This window comes from Sparus aurata, chromosome 10, assembly GCF_900880675.1.
Source record: "Sparus aurata chromosome 10, fSpaAur1.1, whole genome shotgun sequence".
Lineage (NCBI taxonomy): Eukaryota > Metazoa > Chordata > Actinopteri > Spariformes > Sparidae > Sparus > Sparus aurata.
This window is the reverse complement of record NC_044196.1, coordinates 13,047,649-13,065,832: the sequence shown is the minus strand read 5'-3', so window position 1 is coordinate 13,065,832 and position 18,184 is coordinate 13,047,649. Positions and strand designations below refer to the sequence as shown.

Genomic DNA, 18,184 nt, shown 5'->3' with positions numbered 1-18,184 from the left:
AGATGTTTTCCTTGCACACCAACCTGGTGCGTTTCAAAACAAACAAAATGTCTGCCAACAAGAACGAACACCATCAATCAGTATTTGTCAAATGTGAATGTGTCTTACGCTTGATGGTCCTGTTCGGTCCTGACGTCTGTTGGCAGGAACAGCCAAGCCGACCACCGGAGTGCCAACTCTGACAGCGTTAGCAGCTTGTGCTGGATGTGTTTTAAGTGTTTGCTTGTTTAAAGTTAATAGTTCAGGATTTAATAGTTGGCTGTGGTGGCTTGGTTGGGAGTCTTGGATGACACTTCAGGCAGCCTCGCTAACAAGATGTTTAGATAACTGAGCGGTCAGAGGCTTCAATGCCACAGAGTTATAAAAAGAAAGATAATTAAACTCTACGCAGGTTTTAATCGACCTAAAGGAGTTTATATTCGTTTACGCACAAACTACTCTAAGTAGGTCAGTTGTTTTGAGGCTGATTTAGACTTGTCATTTCTTTCCAGGAACATTATGAGTTTGATCATATATATTTTCTTGGTAAAATCTTTAAGAAATTAGATGAAAATTATTAACCAGGAAATCTTTGTTTTTAAACTATAATTTTCTCCGTCAGATGTGTGTACATGAATTACAATTCTGTCATTGAGGATACATTTATCAAACTGCATTTCGAAATGTATTATTATTTGACAGTTAAATCAATGTATAAAATGTAAAAGCTTTATATAATCTTAATCTCTGTGGGGTTTTTTTTGGTTCAGTCAAAACGTTTATTTGACCTTGAAACTGACTGAACGCAATAAGCTTTAGATGTATTTGTAACTATTTACAAAACAATATTATTTAATTATGTTATCAGTTTTATTTTTGTCTTGTGATAATATTTTTAATCCCTTTTTCACTTTGGTTTTGTGTTAAATGGTTGTTCATTTAACACAACACCTCCAAAATATCACATCACATCTGAATAAAGAACTTCTCACTCGTACCAGCCAATATTTCTCAATTCGTACCAAAACTTAACAGTAAGAAAACAAAACCTTACACCGGAAGACAGCTGTGTGAGTCTGACTGGCTAAAGTTGCATTATTCCTGGTCTCCAGGTCATCGTCTGTTACTGGAAGACCGGCAGAGATATATTTAGACGCTGCTGAGCGCTCAGTGATGAACATGTTTCGCTCACCACACAGCAGCTGGATGATGATATCGGTCCTCCAGGGTATTAGGGCTTAGTGATTTCAAAATCCTGTGTTTATTTGACAGAGGATGACCTCCGTGTAAACCCCTGTGAAACAACACAGAAGGAAACTACAGCAAGCTTCATCACTTTTATTCAACTTCTTTCTTAAAATGATGCCAAATTTAGGGAGTGTGTGTCTTTTTTTGCACCTCTATTTTTGGGAGTGCAGCTCCATAAATGCTTCCCTGTTTGCAGGATTCATCATCAAGTACGAACACTTTCTTTTAGACGCAGTTGGACGACACACAGTATGACCTACTTGAATCAGGAATCATTGCTCCTAAGCCTTAACACTCGACAGCCAAATAAACATTTGGCACTAATTCGATCTGCGCAGGCGTCCAAACTGCTACACCTGGGCCTGATTTCAGCGATTTAACTCCCTCCTCTACCTCAGCTGCTCCCTGCAGAAGCAGTGCCAGAAAATGGAAATTGTATATAAAGTATAGCTAGTTTCTTGGGGGAGCACGAGGAAAAGACATTCCTGGAGTAAAAGTCAGGGGAGGAACAGGAACCTGTTGATGCTGTTGGCATTAGAGAAATTAAGATGTATGTTTACAACTTGTAATGCCGGCGAGAGATCTCTAGCAGACGCAGACATCCTGATTTGGACGATGCTGATTGCAACAAGTATTTTGCATAAATGGTGCAAACAAAAGTAAGTCTTTGACAACAATTAGCGAGATAGCATCACCTACATACAGGCGCAGAAATGCATCCCTCGTCTCTGCATCCACCTCAGGTATGTTATAGAATTAAATACACAAACGTGGTTAATTAAATAATTAAAAGTAAACAGCAAGCAGGTTTGTTTTGCTATGAATACAGTCCAAAATGCTTGTTCAGAAATGCGCAGTTCTTTCAGAGTTCAGTCTTATTTTACCATGCTGCCAGGAATAATCAGGCCATAATAAAACCAAAAGAGAAAAAAGTAGACCAGAGAAGTGAAAATGCAAAAAGCTCAATTGGAAGTGCTCAAACTGAAAGATAAAAATTGTACAGATAAAGTTCCAAAGGAGACCGGACAAACAGCCGAGAAGATCGGTGTTTATCCGCAAAGTTACAGCTCAGAAACCGCCAGTCGCACCGACCATGTGAGTCAATAAATCCATAATCAATAACTTTCAGTTCGCACAAATCAGAGAAATTAAATATCAAAAGCAAATTTTCCTCCTGGCATGTTTTTTTTTTTTTATTCCCAACTTATGATGTGACCATGAAAATCAAACGTATGGAAAAACAGTTTTTTCTATCAAGTTCATCAACAAATAATGAGAATTTTTTTTTTCTTTCTTGAATATCAAATGGACATTGAATCCACAGACCCAATGGAAACATCCAAAGTGAAACCTAAAATGCGTTTAAATAGAAAAAAGGCTGTTAATTTTGTTTTTTGAGTCAAAAGTCTGTCATTAGTTAAAACCAAGGTGGAATAATCAGTAGATCTCGGCAGTCGTAATAAAAAGTATCTTTAGAAAGCGATTTTTTAAACGGGCCGTCTCAAAAACATTACTGATTTTGCCCGTAGAGACCGCTCGCCATGTTTTCTCTCTCCTTTACCATCCACCTCTTTTGGCTCTCTCATCCTTCTTAACAGCTCCTCTGAAAAGATTGTCAAAACACATAAAACTGTTGCACACTTTGTGATCCTGCAGCATGTAATCTATTACCTGCTGACCCCTGAAGGCCTCACGGTGGAGCCTGCAGTAGTGGAGGAGCAGAGCCAGCAGCAGCGCTCTGCCAGGTCCTCAATGTTCTGTGTTTTGATTAGCAGGGTTAGCTTCAGCTAAGTCCCTGTGAGTAAGAGGCTGGAGGCAGGATTTACAGACCTGCACAGACAGCCCGGGAATGTGTGTGTGTGTGTGTGTGTGTGTGTTTTGGCTGGTCTCTCGCACTGCTGTGATAATCACCTGAGAACAGAGAACATCTCTTTATGAGAGGTGGGGGTCACACTGGCAGAAGAGCGGCTACATGGCTTAGAGGAGGAAGAAGAAGAAGAAGAGGCAGGGTTCGTATGGGTGCTTGAAATCCTTGAAAGTACTTGAATTTTAATGTTGTGTTTTCAAGGTCTGAAAAGTGCTTGGATTTTAGTTTAAGTGCTTGAAAGTGCTTGACATTTTAACTCTGTGTCTTTCACAAAATTGGGATCAGACTGGATAATTAATTTCTGAAGTTTTTGATATTATGAAACATAATTTTAGATGTTTACAGCATCATACAACGTACATTATTGTGATAAAAAGTGAAGAAAAAATAATGAGTTTATATATTCCTGTAGAAAAGTATTTTACCCCAGCAGTGAGGTGCTGGAAAATCTTTAAAATGACCCTTAAAAGTGCTTGAAAAGTGCTTGAATTTGACCTTGAAAAATGTGTATGAACCCTGAAGAGGGAGGTGAAGGAAGAAGAGAGGAGCGAAGCAACGTAACGACGGAGGCAAACTGAAGAAATTAAAAGAGGACGCATGAATACGGATAGAAACAGCTTCTACTGCAGACCTTAATAAAGTAATCACAACTTGTTTTTGGTGTGTTTAACACCGACACACTTTACAGCCGCCGACACTCGCAGATCATTTTGTTCCTGTTCAGAACAATGAAAGGCTACGACAGACTTCCTCTCAACGTTTTGGGTGGATGCCGACATCCAAATAAAAATTTGAGCAAGAGAAGGCATGAGGTTTTGTAGACCGTTAAATATAAACATTGAATAAAGTTATAAATGTTTGGCAACATGATTCATTTTTACCCCTCCGCTCCGTCTGAGATCATCCCAGTGAAGAAGTTTAGAGTCTAAAATAAATATTCTTCCCACATAAAAATGGTCTGTGGTCCCCTGTGCAAAACAGAATGACCAGGCACATATTGATTCATATTCCAGTGCGCATAAACTGAAGTATTACAGAAGCCCGCTGAAAGACAGGACCTCAGTATGAATGACAATAATCAGCCCCGTCAGATTCCCTGGATGTCTCATACTGAAGTTTTATTATGTCCCTTGGCATCACATAAAGATGCAGACACAATGTAAACCCACCCACGGCAGCCGTCACAGCAGCTGCTTCAACTAAAGCAGTATTTAAAGCTACGCAGTCCCAGAAGAGGCAAGATGGAGGTCACGGTTGAGAAGTGGGTCACAGGGCAGAGTGATATGGCTTTAAAATAACACTGTGATATCTTTAGGCTCTTTCAGTTATGAATAGCTAGATCCGTGAAGTTTTCATATGTGCACAACTGAGAAGCTGAGAAAAGCACAGAAAAGTTATGAAAATGGAAGGAAACAGGAATTAAAGCGTGTGGAAAACTTTTAGATGTTACAAAAGCTTTGAAACCAGTTTTCGTAATTGTGACCAAACTGTGCAATTACATCATTGTTTGATTCTCTACGGTCCAAAAAGACTTTTTCCTGGATGCTAACATTAAGAAAGAAGCAGCTGTAAAACGACATTTTTGGGAGCGAAATAACTAATTTGAGCCATTTGGTCCAACAACATTTGGGATCTCTAGAAGAGCTGCGCGATAAAATTATTTCATCTCCATTCGAGTTCTTACTCTCTAGATGTCTTTAAAATCTGAGCTGTATGAACTTTGACGTCAACAAAACAAGATTTACTCCATAATATGGTGAGAAGTTCACTTTATTATTGAAAACATGTTTCTTCTAAAGGAAATCATACCACTTTTGTCCACAGGGGGCGCCAGAAACAACCTGAATAAAAACTCCCTGTAGCTGTTTTAACTTGATTCACTTCTGCTGCCACCTGAAGACAACTTTTATTCTTAAATATCTCTGAAAATAATGAAGTAACCGTAGTAATTAGTTGTTTCAAGCTAATAAGTGAGACAGTGTGATTAAAGGAGCCTCACGTAACTACTGTGTTGTGTTAGAAAACGGTCGTTCACGTTAGACTCCATTTCTAAGCAAACGTTGCTCCCTGTAAGAGGACAAGTTAGGACTTTCGCGGAAAATCTGACTCAAGTTCTTCACTGAGAAATCAAATCAGTCAAGCAGCAATAAACATCTTAAACAAGTCGCCCACAGTCTTGATTAGACACCAGTCACATTACAATCCGCTCACACACAGACTATAAAATATTGAGGCATCTAAATTCCTACAAATTGTGACATAGAGCGCCTTTAAAAACAACTATGAGAGACTGCAGACATTACTCCACATCCGACAGTTCAAGCGTTCTGAATAAAACACCACTTGGAGCTTGTTATTTCCAGTAATGAGTGTATCAGCGTGCACGTAAACACACCCCCTGCTGACGGGAGCCGTTTCTACGTCTGCGGGGTGACACAGCATGACTGTTGGAGAGCACGCTGAGGACATTTGCATTCATTCATTATTTAGAAGAGGTTTACAACAACTCGTGAAAAGCAGCAGAGACAATGAGTTTGACTCTCTGAACTCTCCATGAGTCAGTCTGCAGCCCCGGAGACACTCACGCTCTATAAACATCAGTATTTCAAGCATGTGAGACCATTAGTGGTGAGAAGCCGCTGGACGTCAGCGGTACAAGGACGTCCTAATGGACAGAGGGGACTCTGTGTATGATGACAATATTTACTGTAACAAACACCAAAGTCTGAGGGTCAAACAGGGACTTCACATTGGCTTGATGTCACAGATTATCAGAGGAGACAAACTACGGCCAGAGGTGGTTTCATGTTTAACCGCACATGGCGGCGTTTGTGCGATGAACTCACCTCGCTCTTTCTTTTCCTTTGAGAAGGAGTCAAACTTCCTCCGCAGAGATTTTCTCCGCTTGCGTATTTCTGTGAGGGGGGAAAAAAAAGAGACAAAGTGACCGTGAGTAAAAGTGTTCAAGAGTGCACAAATCTGTCTTTGATTTATTCAGAAATGAAAGCGCTTTGTGTATTTCTTGCTTGTCAACTCTAATAAAACAACCGCTGCACACACTCGTCTCCCTAAATTAACTTTTGGAAGCTCAATCATTGTTTCTTTCCCTCGCCGCCGATTCAAACGACCCTCATTGCGACCTTTTTCCCTTTCCTCTCTCGTTTGCTTATTATCTTTTTCGCCGGAGTGCTTGTACCTCGTTCTTCACCTCTAAGAATAGAGCGGACTGTTTCAACAGACAAGCCTTTGTTTGTTGAAATAATGGCTGCAACGCCCAGACGTGACATAACAAAGGGATGTATGTGTGTGTTTCCTATATCTATGTGGTTGTGATGGAATCTAAAGGCAGGTCAATTAATTCAAAAAGCACAAAATCATCCTTTCCATCACTTAAATTCAAAAGTCGACAGTTTTTTTTTGTCATAAGGTGTGTAAAAAAAAAATGTTTGAGTGTAGCTATCATCATTTTTAGGACAGAAAAGTCAGAATATGATTTATAAAAGTCACAAACTAGGTTGTCTGGAGCTTTCAGTTACAAAACGTTAGAGTTTTGATAAAGGGCTGCGTTCATGTGACGTCGCAATAATCGGAAAATTGTGTTCCCAGCCAAACACCCCACCAAGAAAGAACAATCATGAACAACTCGGAAAGCTGGAGAAAATTTTGATCAACAGCTCGCCAGCTTTCTACTAATTCGTTGGTTGCCGTCCACGTAGAACGAGTTCAAGTCTTTGCAGCATTCGTGTTCTTCCAAAGTTCCAACTTGTAAAAAAAGTTGGAAGAACGACTACCTTTGCTTGGGAAATGATGGGAAAATTAAAAACGATTCGATTGGTTACATGCAAAGAATTTCTCTGTCAATGTGGACCTAAAAAAAAACAGACCACATTCTCAAGCTTCAAAAACACTATTTATTTCCGTCGTATCAGATTCTGTGCATTGCTGCGTCCCTTTTGTTTGGTGGTTTTTTTAGTAAATTCATTTGGATCACCAGCCAAACACTGACAGAATAACACACCTTAACTTTGATTTACTTTTATAGCAGCAGCAGTGCAGTTTGATCGCAGAAAATACTGTAAATGTGTAAAACGACGTCTGCAGTACGTCTCTTGCCGAGCGTTAAGAGAGAGGCCTTTGTGTAGCAGCAGTGTCTCTGTGTGTCTGGTTTTATAGTTTGTTTTGTTTCGTGTCCGTTACCCTGTTTTATGAGCACTTTCCTCCCCCCTCTGACTGGGTTTACACGGCAGAAGCCATTGTTTGGGTTACTAAAACTCCTGTTTAGAAATCGTTAATTCATTGTCAGGTCTTCTCCCTATTAAGGAACAGTCGGAGTTCCCTGCATCACAAATTGTACCTCACAGAACATAAAAGGAGATTCTTTGCTTCCCTCTCGATTAAAACCAGCAAGAGAGAGTATTTGTTACCATGTGAATGTGTGTGTATACATGTTTTTATGTGTGTGTGTGTGTGCAAGCGGGGATAAAAGGGTCAAATTCCCATGACTGCCGGAAATTAAAGTTTATTTCCAAAGTGCACGGCCCCTCCCATCACACACACGCCACCGCAAGCTAAGGCTAAGGCTAATCTCTCAGCGACGCCCCTCGGAGGTCTGAGCTTTTGTGTGTGTGTGTGTGTGTGTGTGTGTGTGCACATGTATACAGTGTATGATTACATAACACAAATCCACAAAGAGCGGAGATGACGGACTGAGACAAGTACAGAGAGGGAAAACCAGCCCGGGCTTCAAAGCGTGACAGATCGGGTATTTTCCCGCAGTTGTGCATTTTTTCAATCAATTACAGGGTGATGAAAAATTACACAAAACTGCACATTAGTCGGCTGAAACAAGACGTTGTACAATTTGCTTTTCAGCTTCAATTGAAGCACAGATGCATCATCGAATTACTTCAGCAGCTGCGGTAAATGTAGCTGCTCGGAGAAACAATGAAAAAACTGATGAACTGAATGAGATTGAATTTATTTCTGATAGAGGATTAATGGACTGTAGAAATCAAGCAGAAGTAAGTCAGAAAGAAAAAAAACAGAAGTGAGATCAGAGGGGAGTTGGTGCGGAGTCCCTCAGAGATCGGAGCCTGAGAATGAATCCTGACAACACCAAATAAGACCAAATCTGTCTCACACATTTCACAAAGAATTCACTCGACCGGGCCAGCGAAGCCAACAAACACACACATACACAGGTTGCATGCAGACACACACAGCCCAAATACCAGCACACGTCATCCAAGCTTCGAGATTAATATAAAGACAGGCGTATACGAAAAAGAAATGTGCTGCGTGTGAAAGAAACCAGAAGGGTTTTCATAGCATGGAGGCGAAGAAAGAGGGAGCCGAGCGAGATGAAGATGTTTGCGATGGAGGAGTGAGATGAAATAAGAGGAGCGAGGAGTCGTGTGATGAACGGAGATGGAAACAGTCGCAGAAACAGAAGTGCAGAAGAAGAAACCGAGAGGAGACAAAAACAACAGAATCTCAAAGACAAACAGGGAGAACGGAGGGAGGTGATACAGACGGACTGGATGAGCTGGCGAGATTTCACCCCAGGGGAGAAACTGAGGACGAATATTCCCACACTTACTGACAGAGAGCTTTGTCTGTGAGCCAGACTGGAGATTCAGGCTGTTCACAGTGTCTGAAGTTATCAGCTGTACACAAGACATACATAAAACATCTCTTGGTATCTAGATAGATCTATAGATAGATGGATCCAAGATGATTTTAGACAAATCTTGCAACTATCTTTGATCAATCAATCCAATCTTGAAAGTTAGATTGATTTAACATAGATCAATGAAGACTGAAGGATTGATCTTAGATCTATGATTGATAGAAAGATCCAAGATATATCAATCAAAGATAGCTTTCGAGAAAGAAACACAAGATAGATCTGTCAATCTTAGATCCATCTAAGATAGATTGGTGAAGACTGAAAGATCGATCTTAGATCTTAGATCTTTGATCGATTTGAGATAGATCTGTCAACGATAGTTCTAAGACAGATAAATCTAAGATATCTAAGATAGCTCTTTCAATCTTAGAAGATTGATCCAAGATTGATAGATTATTTCTGAAAACCTTTTTAGATCAACCTCAGACAGACAGATCTGGTATAGACCAAAATAAGGTGGATAAATCTATCTTAGTTGTGCTGGTGATTGTTTTTGTGGTGACGCTAGAAATTGATATTTATTGCCGTTTTTGATAAATGAATCCAGTCCCCTGCTTCTGCAGCCACTGCTCCATTCAACAACTTCGCTTCCAGTGAAAAAAGGGAATGTTCTGTTGTGTTTTACAAGCTCCACATCCTTCCTCTCTGGCTGGGTTTACATGGGTTGAAGGTCTTGTTTTGGTAACTGAAGTTTTTGTGTTTACAAATGACTAATTCAAGGTCTTTTTCCTATTAGGCAACAGATGGCATTGTGTACATCCCAGATTGTTCTGAGTGGGGTAGTTTGGCAAGTCTGTTCCATTAATTTCAACTTGCCCTGAAGGAATACCCTGATTTTATGCTTTCATTTCTCCTGGCATGTGGCTCAAAACTATAACATATGACCTTATAGATATAAATCTATAAAACAGATATGTTGGCTGTCAACGGGAGTTTATAGAAGCCGAGCACCACGAGCTTAATAGTGAAAGATTTACTCGCATTTTCCCATGAAACTGTGCAACTGAACCCTGACCTGATGGGAAAAGGCATACATCCATCCTTAACAACAAGAAAAAACAACTAAGGGCAAGAGAGGAAAAGAATAGTGAGGAGGGCAGGGAACAGGATGTATGGTTACTTTATTCACTTGAGATCTTAATCTTAAAAAGGTCACATTGTGAGTGGTCTGCTTTTTGTCCCAGTAATGGATGAGTCCAAAATATAGGACAACCAGATTTATGTCCGTAGAATATGAGTAATACATGTTCTCACATATGTATCATCTTTGACTCCCAACACATTGTCCCTTATTAGTTGACGTGACATTAAGAAGCCAGTAGTATGATAGTATTAAATATTGGCTTCTTAACTTTGTAAGAAAGTTGATTTTTTTTTAGCTCCCACTTCGTCAAATTCTGGCACTTTGGGATTGTAGGTTGGGTCGGTTGCTGCCCCAAAGAGTCAATTTGGAATAAATTGGGATTGAGACTCAAAAATTCACTTTATTACAAAATAAACAAGATCGCCATGAGGAAAAGGACAGAGAAGCAGCAAAAACTAAAAGAAAAAAAAGAAGAAAAACATTTAACTAAGACAAGCAACATATCATCTGCATAGTTTGGACACGCATTTGGACTCACGCATTAGTTGAGCTTCTTATATGTAGTTTTGACTGACTGATACTTTGAATAAGTCAAACGAAATATCATTGTGATAATTACAGAAATGCATAAAAATGAGAATGCATTATGGTTTTAACATTATTTTGGACGAATTAATAGAAAAACTGCGAATAATCGGAATCAATCCCCTTGAGGGGATGGATTCAATACAATTTAGTGCCTATAAACAATATTTTTAATATAATTAAATGACAGTGTAAAAACAATATCAGCCGATTGTGCATATCCTCTCAGCTTTATAAAGAGTCCTAGCTTGTTGTTTATGTGTCTGGCCTCCATCTTCACTGTTTTGGTTCACTATCACCACTCTCATGTCATTCATGTTATAATGGCGGCAGAGTGCAGCATTTTTCTAGCCTCAACAGCAGACTGATATACGTGGGCTGGTGGAGACCAAAAACTGAGCTAAAATGTATCGAACATTACGTTTCTGACCACAAATGTTGATATGTTTCTATGATGGAGCCCCTGTCCTGCCCATGGTTCAATAAGACAAAAAAAAAAAACTTAGAGGGAAACACTGATGTAAACCCTGCTGTAAATGGCTGTGGAGGGAGAAAACACTAGTAATGTCCTCATGTACCCCAAAGATGCCCTATGGTGCGCAAAAACACAGAAAAAGGTAAATGTAGCTGTTAAGTAAAAGACATTTTGACCGTGTTGAGAATCAAAGCCCGGCGGCAGATGAGCTACAGAGTGATTCACTGTCTATCAGAGACCATGTATAAACTGGGCCTGAATCAGCAGCGTGGTCATAAGTTGAACAGGTCAGAGGTTAATAAGTCCGAGAGGGAACACAGTATGGGAGAGAGCAGTTGAGTCTGAGAAAAGCAGCTTACATACCAACTGGTCTCAGGAGAAAGGCTACAGACTCCACTGCTACAATCAGCTGTGTTTGTTACTGAGCATCAGCTCAACTCTCCACTCTGTGATCCTCCTGACCTCCGCGATCCCTCCAACCCCAATAAACACCAGATCTAACCTCCCAGTCCGCAGCCAGCGAGGTGTTTGAAAAGATTTACGGTTTATTTATGAAACTCTCCAACTTTATTGGCTGGATTTACTACCTTAGAGTTCAGATGGATAAGCTGATTGTGCATAGACAGTATTTCAAAGCAGGGAGCAGTCCAGCGGCAAAAAGAGGAATGGATGTGCAAATAAACATGAGCAGGGGGAAATGTTGAGATGCTTTCAGCTGCTGTTATCAAAAACGGATGAAAGACACAGTACAGGTAGTTTTCATTGTGTCAAGAGCTGGGAGATGAGAAAAGCACTCAGCCTCTATTGTCAACAGCTCCAAAAAACAACTTTTTATTGGCTCCAGTTCCCCATGAGATTATTTTTGAACCCATAGCAGGCAGAAATAACCAAGACCATCATTTTTTAGGATGTAAGAGGAGCTTCTATTAAACGATCCTTATCAGAAAACCAACACTGGTCATTCCTCAATATCCTAAAAATGTGTTTGTGTTCAGTAGTGAAACAGGAAGTCGTTTTTCTTGTACTGCCTTTTTTTGATAGTTTACTCAGCCGAGTCAGCAGAATGAAACGTTGGCATCGTACATTTCTGCATACGGGTTAGGGTTAGGGTAACTCAGCATCCTCATCAGATGAATTAACATATAGGTCAGAGCCAAAAAAAGGCTCATTACAGCCCATATTTAAGAGAGGAGCCTAAACGTATCCAAGTAGTTTTGGTTCCTTAACATCACCAAGTGGTTTTGGTGCCTAACCCTAACCAAGTAGTTTTGGTGTTTTAACCTAACCTAGTGGTTTTGGTGCCTAAACCTAACCTAGTGGTTTTGGTGCCTAACCTAACCAAGTAGTTTTGGTGTCTTAACCTAACCTAGTGGTTTTGGTGCCTAAACCTCACCAAGTAGCTTTGGTGTCTTAACCTCGCCAAGTAGTTTTAGTGTCTAAACCTAGTGTCAGACTTGTTTATTTTGAGCCAAAATACATGAATTTTCTCCTGACCAGGTGGGTTTGTGCCAAAACTTGACCAGACCTTGAGCAAACAGTCTCAACATAAAAATTGAAAATGTTAGGAAGTTTCAACATATCCCTGTTTTTTGTGTCATTCATTCTCTCCATTGTGTCGATGTTATTGTAGATTTTAGCATTTCGCACACTCCTCAGGCTCAATATGTTGGTTTTCTATCCTTTCAGCCGGCCTCACATTTTTTAAAACGTGCCCCAAATACCCCAAGATAAACTGCACTTCAACTTCTGTCAGCAGTATCTGAAATATTGAGTGCGACACGTGGATGCATAAATTGTGAAACATCCTTTGCCGTTTCTTATCATAGCTGCCAGATTGGATTGCTTACACATGTGTACAGAATGTTTTCTTTGACCAAAGAGTTGACCCAACGTCTTCCTGTTTCACACTCATTCCTCAGATTCACTGACACTTTGTTAAGGCTCCCTCAACAAATTGGTGGGGTCATTCTCACTCAAGGACAGTTCAACCTCAGCTTTAAAGCCTGAAGTCAAATCAAAACTAATGGGCTAAAATCATAATCTCCGTACCTCTTGGGATGCTGATCTTGAAGTCCAGGTCTCTCTCCTCCAGGTGGTACAAGGCCACATCCTGTAGCCGGGCTCGCTCCAGCTCCGACAGGCTCTGGATGGGCACCGGCTGCAACCGCACACTCTGACCCAACATGGTCGCCCACGTGTGGTCCCCCTGCAATAAAAGAAAAGAGGAAAAGCATGTAATGATTAAAGATAGATGCAGACTGCACAGAGCATTAATCACAATCATCAGTTATCGTTTTATCTGTTTACAACTAATTTTCAGCTGACAATTCAGCCAGAAACCAGATCCCCAACAGACGGCCATTATCAACCAACCATCAAGTTCTTAAAGGCCAATAAATTAAGCGGTGACTCACAAGTAACTGAACTCCCTCAAGACAGATGCTGTCAACAACAATATTCCACCTCCCTCATAGTTTTACATTACGTCATGGGACGAAGTTCATCCATTCTTTGCAAAGAACCATTCGGTTGTGCTCAGTCTTTGTCTGTTATCCTTGAGATTTCTGCACAATGAGAGCTAATTTAAGTCTCTGTCTCCAGCCCCGACCTTCCTTTCTAACAGAGGAAGCTCCACTGATTTAACACATCAGGAGAGAAGTTTACTCTGCATAGAGAGAGTCCTGCTCAGCTCGTGAAAACAGTTGTTTAACTTCTTTTTAGTCTAGTCTTGAGTTTGACCCAAACTAAAACAATACCTAATATAAATTGAAAGAGTCAGGATTGTCCTCTTCTTCGTACAACTGCAGTAACATATCCCCGGACAACCCTTTTTATTTCAGGCTTGTCCCTGAATAAGAATTAAATTCTTGGCCAGTGATCCTTGAATTTACAATACAGTCCAAGACAAAACCTCACAAGAGGAATGTACTGTAGAGGACTCTTACTGTACACTCACACACGCTCCCATGCTCAGTTTACTGCAGGGCTTTGTGGTGAAATCCATCCATCACTGATGTAAACGCTGACAAATACGTAGAAAAGAACGATTGTTAGTCCAGTAAAACATTTTCAAATGTTCCCTCGTGGACAAGTCGGTGAATTTGGTCTGAAACAGATTTTAACTTCCATTTAAGAAACATTTATTCCTGTGATAATACACAGGGATACATTTATCTGAGTAGTAGAGAGGCTTAAATAGGACGAGCAATTAACACGTTAGCATGTATATTTAAGGTGAACACTTATAACATGGCATTTTGACCCCTTGGTAGTTTTCTGTTTTCCTTCCTTTTCTTTTTTCTTGTGTGTCAGGTTTGCAATCACAAATGCGCCGGTACAGACAGCAGATCATATACAGCTCATCAGGCTACAACCAGAAGACATGATAAAAACTGATGATGAAAGTAGGCTGGAGTGAGACATCTCGCCTCTTTCTTATCTCTGTTGTAAGTTGAACAAATGCAGGACCAATCAGGCTGCCGGGAAAGTTTGTGTATTGACTAACAATCAATTGATTAATGGAGAAAATTATCATTTGTTGCAATTCTGTTCAAAGAAAATAAAGAAAAACAAAGAAAAAGCTTTTCAATCCAGAAAACAGGGAACAGAGGTTAACAAGAACCAGACAAACACACTCCACATCTGAGGTTTCACAACCGGGTCACCCCATCACACAAAAATGTGCCTCCACAGAATTTACTCATCGGGTTAAGTCTGAGGAATTTTGCACAAAAGTAAATCAACATGGTGATACACAGAGAGACTGCACTGGATTAAGAAAGTCATATATCCATATTTCTACTGTCTTTACATGGTTAGTGTTGGAGAGGAGGAGCTAAAGACTGAAACACTGTGCTGTAGTTACTTTATTTAAAATTAAACTTTAATGTTAAACTCAGCTGCAGATGAAATGGAGGGATTATTGCAGGAGTAATATACTGATTTACTTTCTTTTCCCTCTTTCATCCCTCTCCTTCCCCAGTCTCTCTTTGCTTCCCTCCTTTTCTTTCTTCTTCTTCTTCTTTTGTCCTTCCGTTCTTCCTATCTTAATTTTCCTCCCATTTAACCTTCCTTCTCCAGTTCTTCCTTCCATCCTTCTTTACCTGTCCTGTCCTTCCTTTTCTGTCTTTTCTTCATTCCTTCCTTTCCTGTTTTTTCTTTGTTTCTTCTTCCATTTCTTTTCAATCCTTCCTTTTTGTCCTTCCTTCCTTTCCTGTCTTTCCTTCCTTCTTTCCTTCGTTTCTTCCTTCATTCCTTTTCCGTCCTTCCTTTTCTCTCCTTCCTTCTCTGACCTTTCTTCCCTCCTTCCTTTCCTGTCCATCCTTCCTTTTTTCCTTTCTGTCCTGTTTTTTTTAGGACATCTGTAACTTATATAACCTTATTTGACTTTGCACCATTACAACTATTGTATACAACTATATATTATATAAGTTTCCCAATAAATTAGACTTTAAATCAGAAACCCCTCCAGGCTTCATACTGTAAGTCTGTCTGGCTCTGAACCCTCGCTGAACATTTACAGACTATAAGAACAACATTCTTAAACTGAGCCGTTTTCCCTTCATGGCCTCCGTACTTACAGAAAACATGCTGAGGTAATAGAGGATAATTAGGGTAAGATGTATGTTGCATACACTCAAGTCTCCTTCACATTAGACTCTGAGTTGTTTCCTAATGGGTAAAAATACATTAAAGGGACTTTAAGCTCCTATATGCATGAAACTATTTGCATAAAAGAAAAATGAGGCTTTAAACTCAAGAAATTCCATTATTTCTATCTAGATAATGACGAAGTTGAAACTCCGCAGTCACGGTTTGTATCTTTGGACTGGATATCAAAGCTCAGAGAATCACTTTAGCTGACTAACATGTGTGTACTTTACATAATCACTGTTTTGTAAGCAATCAGCCTCCAGCCTTATCTCATCCCGACTTAATCGCGGTAACCTTTCATACTTATTTACACTGACTGCCTCTGTGTGTGTGTATATGTTTACTTCCACATGTGTGTGACGGTCTCATGTCTATAACCGGGCCGGTCCTCAGCCCACATCACGCAGCCTGATTGGAGAAAATTGCTTTCGCCTTACTGCTAAGCGTAAGCAGGCCATCACACTGCGACAATGCTGGATGAGAGCTGACCGCGGAGGTCGGTGAGGCCTCGTCTACATTAGTCTAAAACCGGTGACTTATAATGTCTCAAAGCAAACATGGTGCAGAGGAACAATACCTCGGGGAGGCTGGTTTGTGGACTGAAATGTCAGTGGTCAGAGCTGACATTTATACATTATGTCCTTTATTTTCTCTTTCTCTGCCACACATATATTTATAGTACCTTGCACCAAATGCAACATACGTTACGGCACACAAATATGTCCTATTGCACAGAAATCATGAATACTGAGATACAAAACATCCAGTTTCAAGATAATTATGATTAAAATGTACAATATGCAATGTCGACTGTGGAACAAACTGAATAGTGGTGGCATCAATTTAATTCTTAATCAGATATTGATTGAAATGAGCTTTCAGTTTTTGCAAATCTGTCACGCATCCAAAGGAAACAAACAGTTCAAAGAAGACACAGCTAGCTTACCGGTAGCGCTGTTGTAAAAAAGTACCCACAAGTCATTCTAAAAAAGTAAAGATATCATGTTTAAACATTTAAAAAGAAGATTCAAGATTCAAAGTGTTTATTTGAACGTTGTAAAAGTAAATGCCTTAGTCCCACTTCACTGAATAGTAAGAGCCTTAGAGTATCTGATATCATGTGTATCTATCTTCTGGCAATAGATGTACTTAAGTATCAAAAGTACAAGTAAAGGCAAATTAAACATATATTGACATGTAGTTTTAAGCTGTATTCTGGACAGCATTTTTCTGATTATCAGAAGATTATGAGCAGCATGTAATCTGCAAAGTGGGTTACTAACATTATCAAATGAATGTTGTGGAGTAAAAAGTACAAAATTTGCCTCCACGTGTAGTGGAGTGGAAGCATAAAGCGGCAGAAATCAGAAATACTCAAATAAAGTACCTCAAAGTTGAGCTCAAGTGAAATACTTGAGTAAATGTACTTAGTTACATCCCATCAGATCAACAGATCCAAATGGAGGAAACTTTAAGTTTCAAAGATCCTCAATTGATTTCTTTGAGAAGAGGGTTTACTCGTGGGGAAAAAACTCAACTGAAAAGAACTGATAACATTCCCAAAGATCCCTTATCGACTTCTTTGGAAAGATAGTTTACTCAGGACAGATTTTAGAAACTGACCTTTGTAACTGAATTTCCATTTGTTGTTTATTGTTGAATCACTGAGGGATGGCTTTTTTAACTCTGGGATCTTTATTTTTTGGGTGAATATTTTCAGAGCTTGTCTAAACCCGACCTGCAAAAAGCCGCCAAGATAAAGTCAAGCTGCTGTTGTAATGCAGCCATATATTTTTACAGGAGAATTTGAAAACATAAACAACAGTTGTCAGAGCAAACACAGCAAGATGTGAGTCCAACAAAAGCATAGCTGTCAGAGATTGATTTATCTTTTAAGCACACAGATAACTGTAAGCTAAAGACAAGAGCAGACAAAAAAAACCATGACAGCCATTCTGTCCAAGAGTACAGAGATAAACACATCTTTAAATCGGTGCTGCCATCACAACCTGATGTTGGTGGAGATGATTTATACAGCTGTCAGTCCAGGTTCACCTCTTCGAGTGATTATGCAAAAAAGTTTTAAATCAATTACTTTTGTCCCCCGATGGCGATGGACGCCACCCTTTGCTCGTATTTACTTGATTTATGGGTTGCATCCCAAACATCCATCTTGGTGATTACTTTGCTGAATTTACAAGAAGGCCTCAAATATTAAGAATTTGTAAGAGACAGCGTTTTAGAACGTTTCTAAAGTTTCTACTGACTCAACAACTCACAAAATTGAGTGATTTCATAAGGGGGTCTGGTGGATTTTCTCGCCCTCTTCATCTCCTTGCTGTTGCTGACTGTAGCTGCTGTGGCTGCTTTGACCCATATCGTGTTTGTGTTCACGTTTTCTGAAGTGCAAAAGGGTTCAAATTGTTGTAATTTGCTGTTGGTAATTATTAGATTAAAATCATCCTGGCCATTTTAAATTTGTAAAGTTTTTCATCAAGTTTTAAAACCTTCCTGTTAACCGTCTGTAACCAAACAGCCGAACCAATTGCCACAAGGAACCGAAGGTCAAGAATTCCTGATTCCACACCCGAAAAAAACATGCGT

At 39.8% G+C, this 18,184-nt stretch overlaps 1 protein-coding gene across 2 annotated transcripts in view; it reads right to left on the bottom strand.

Moving 5' to 3' along the window:
- The window catches only part of arhgap36 (Rho GTPase activating protein 36), a 46,262-nt gene that overhangs the window by 14,416 nt on the left and 13,662 nt on the right, over positions 1-18,184 (bottom strand). For both annotated transcript variants that reach the window (XM_030431908.1, XM_030431907.1), the window contains exons 2-3: positions 12,977-13,133; positions 5,941-6,009 (exon numbers count right to left, since the gene is read on the bottom strand). In XM_030431908.1, coding sequence (XP_030287768.1) covers positions 5,941-6,009; positions 12,977-13,112 — 205 coding nt within the window. In that variant the 5' untranslated portion in view covers positions 13,113-13,133. The remainder of the gene's footprint in view (positions 1-5,940; positions 6,010-12,976; positions 13,134-18,184) is intronic.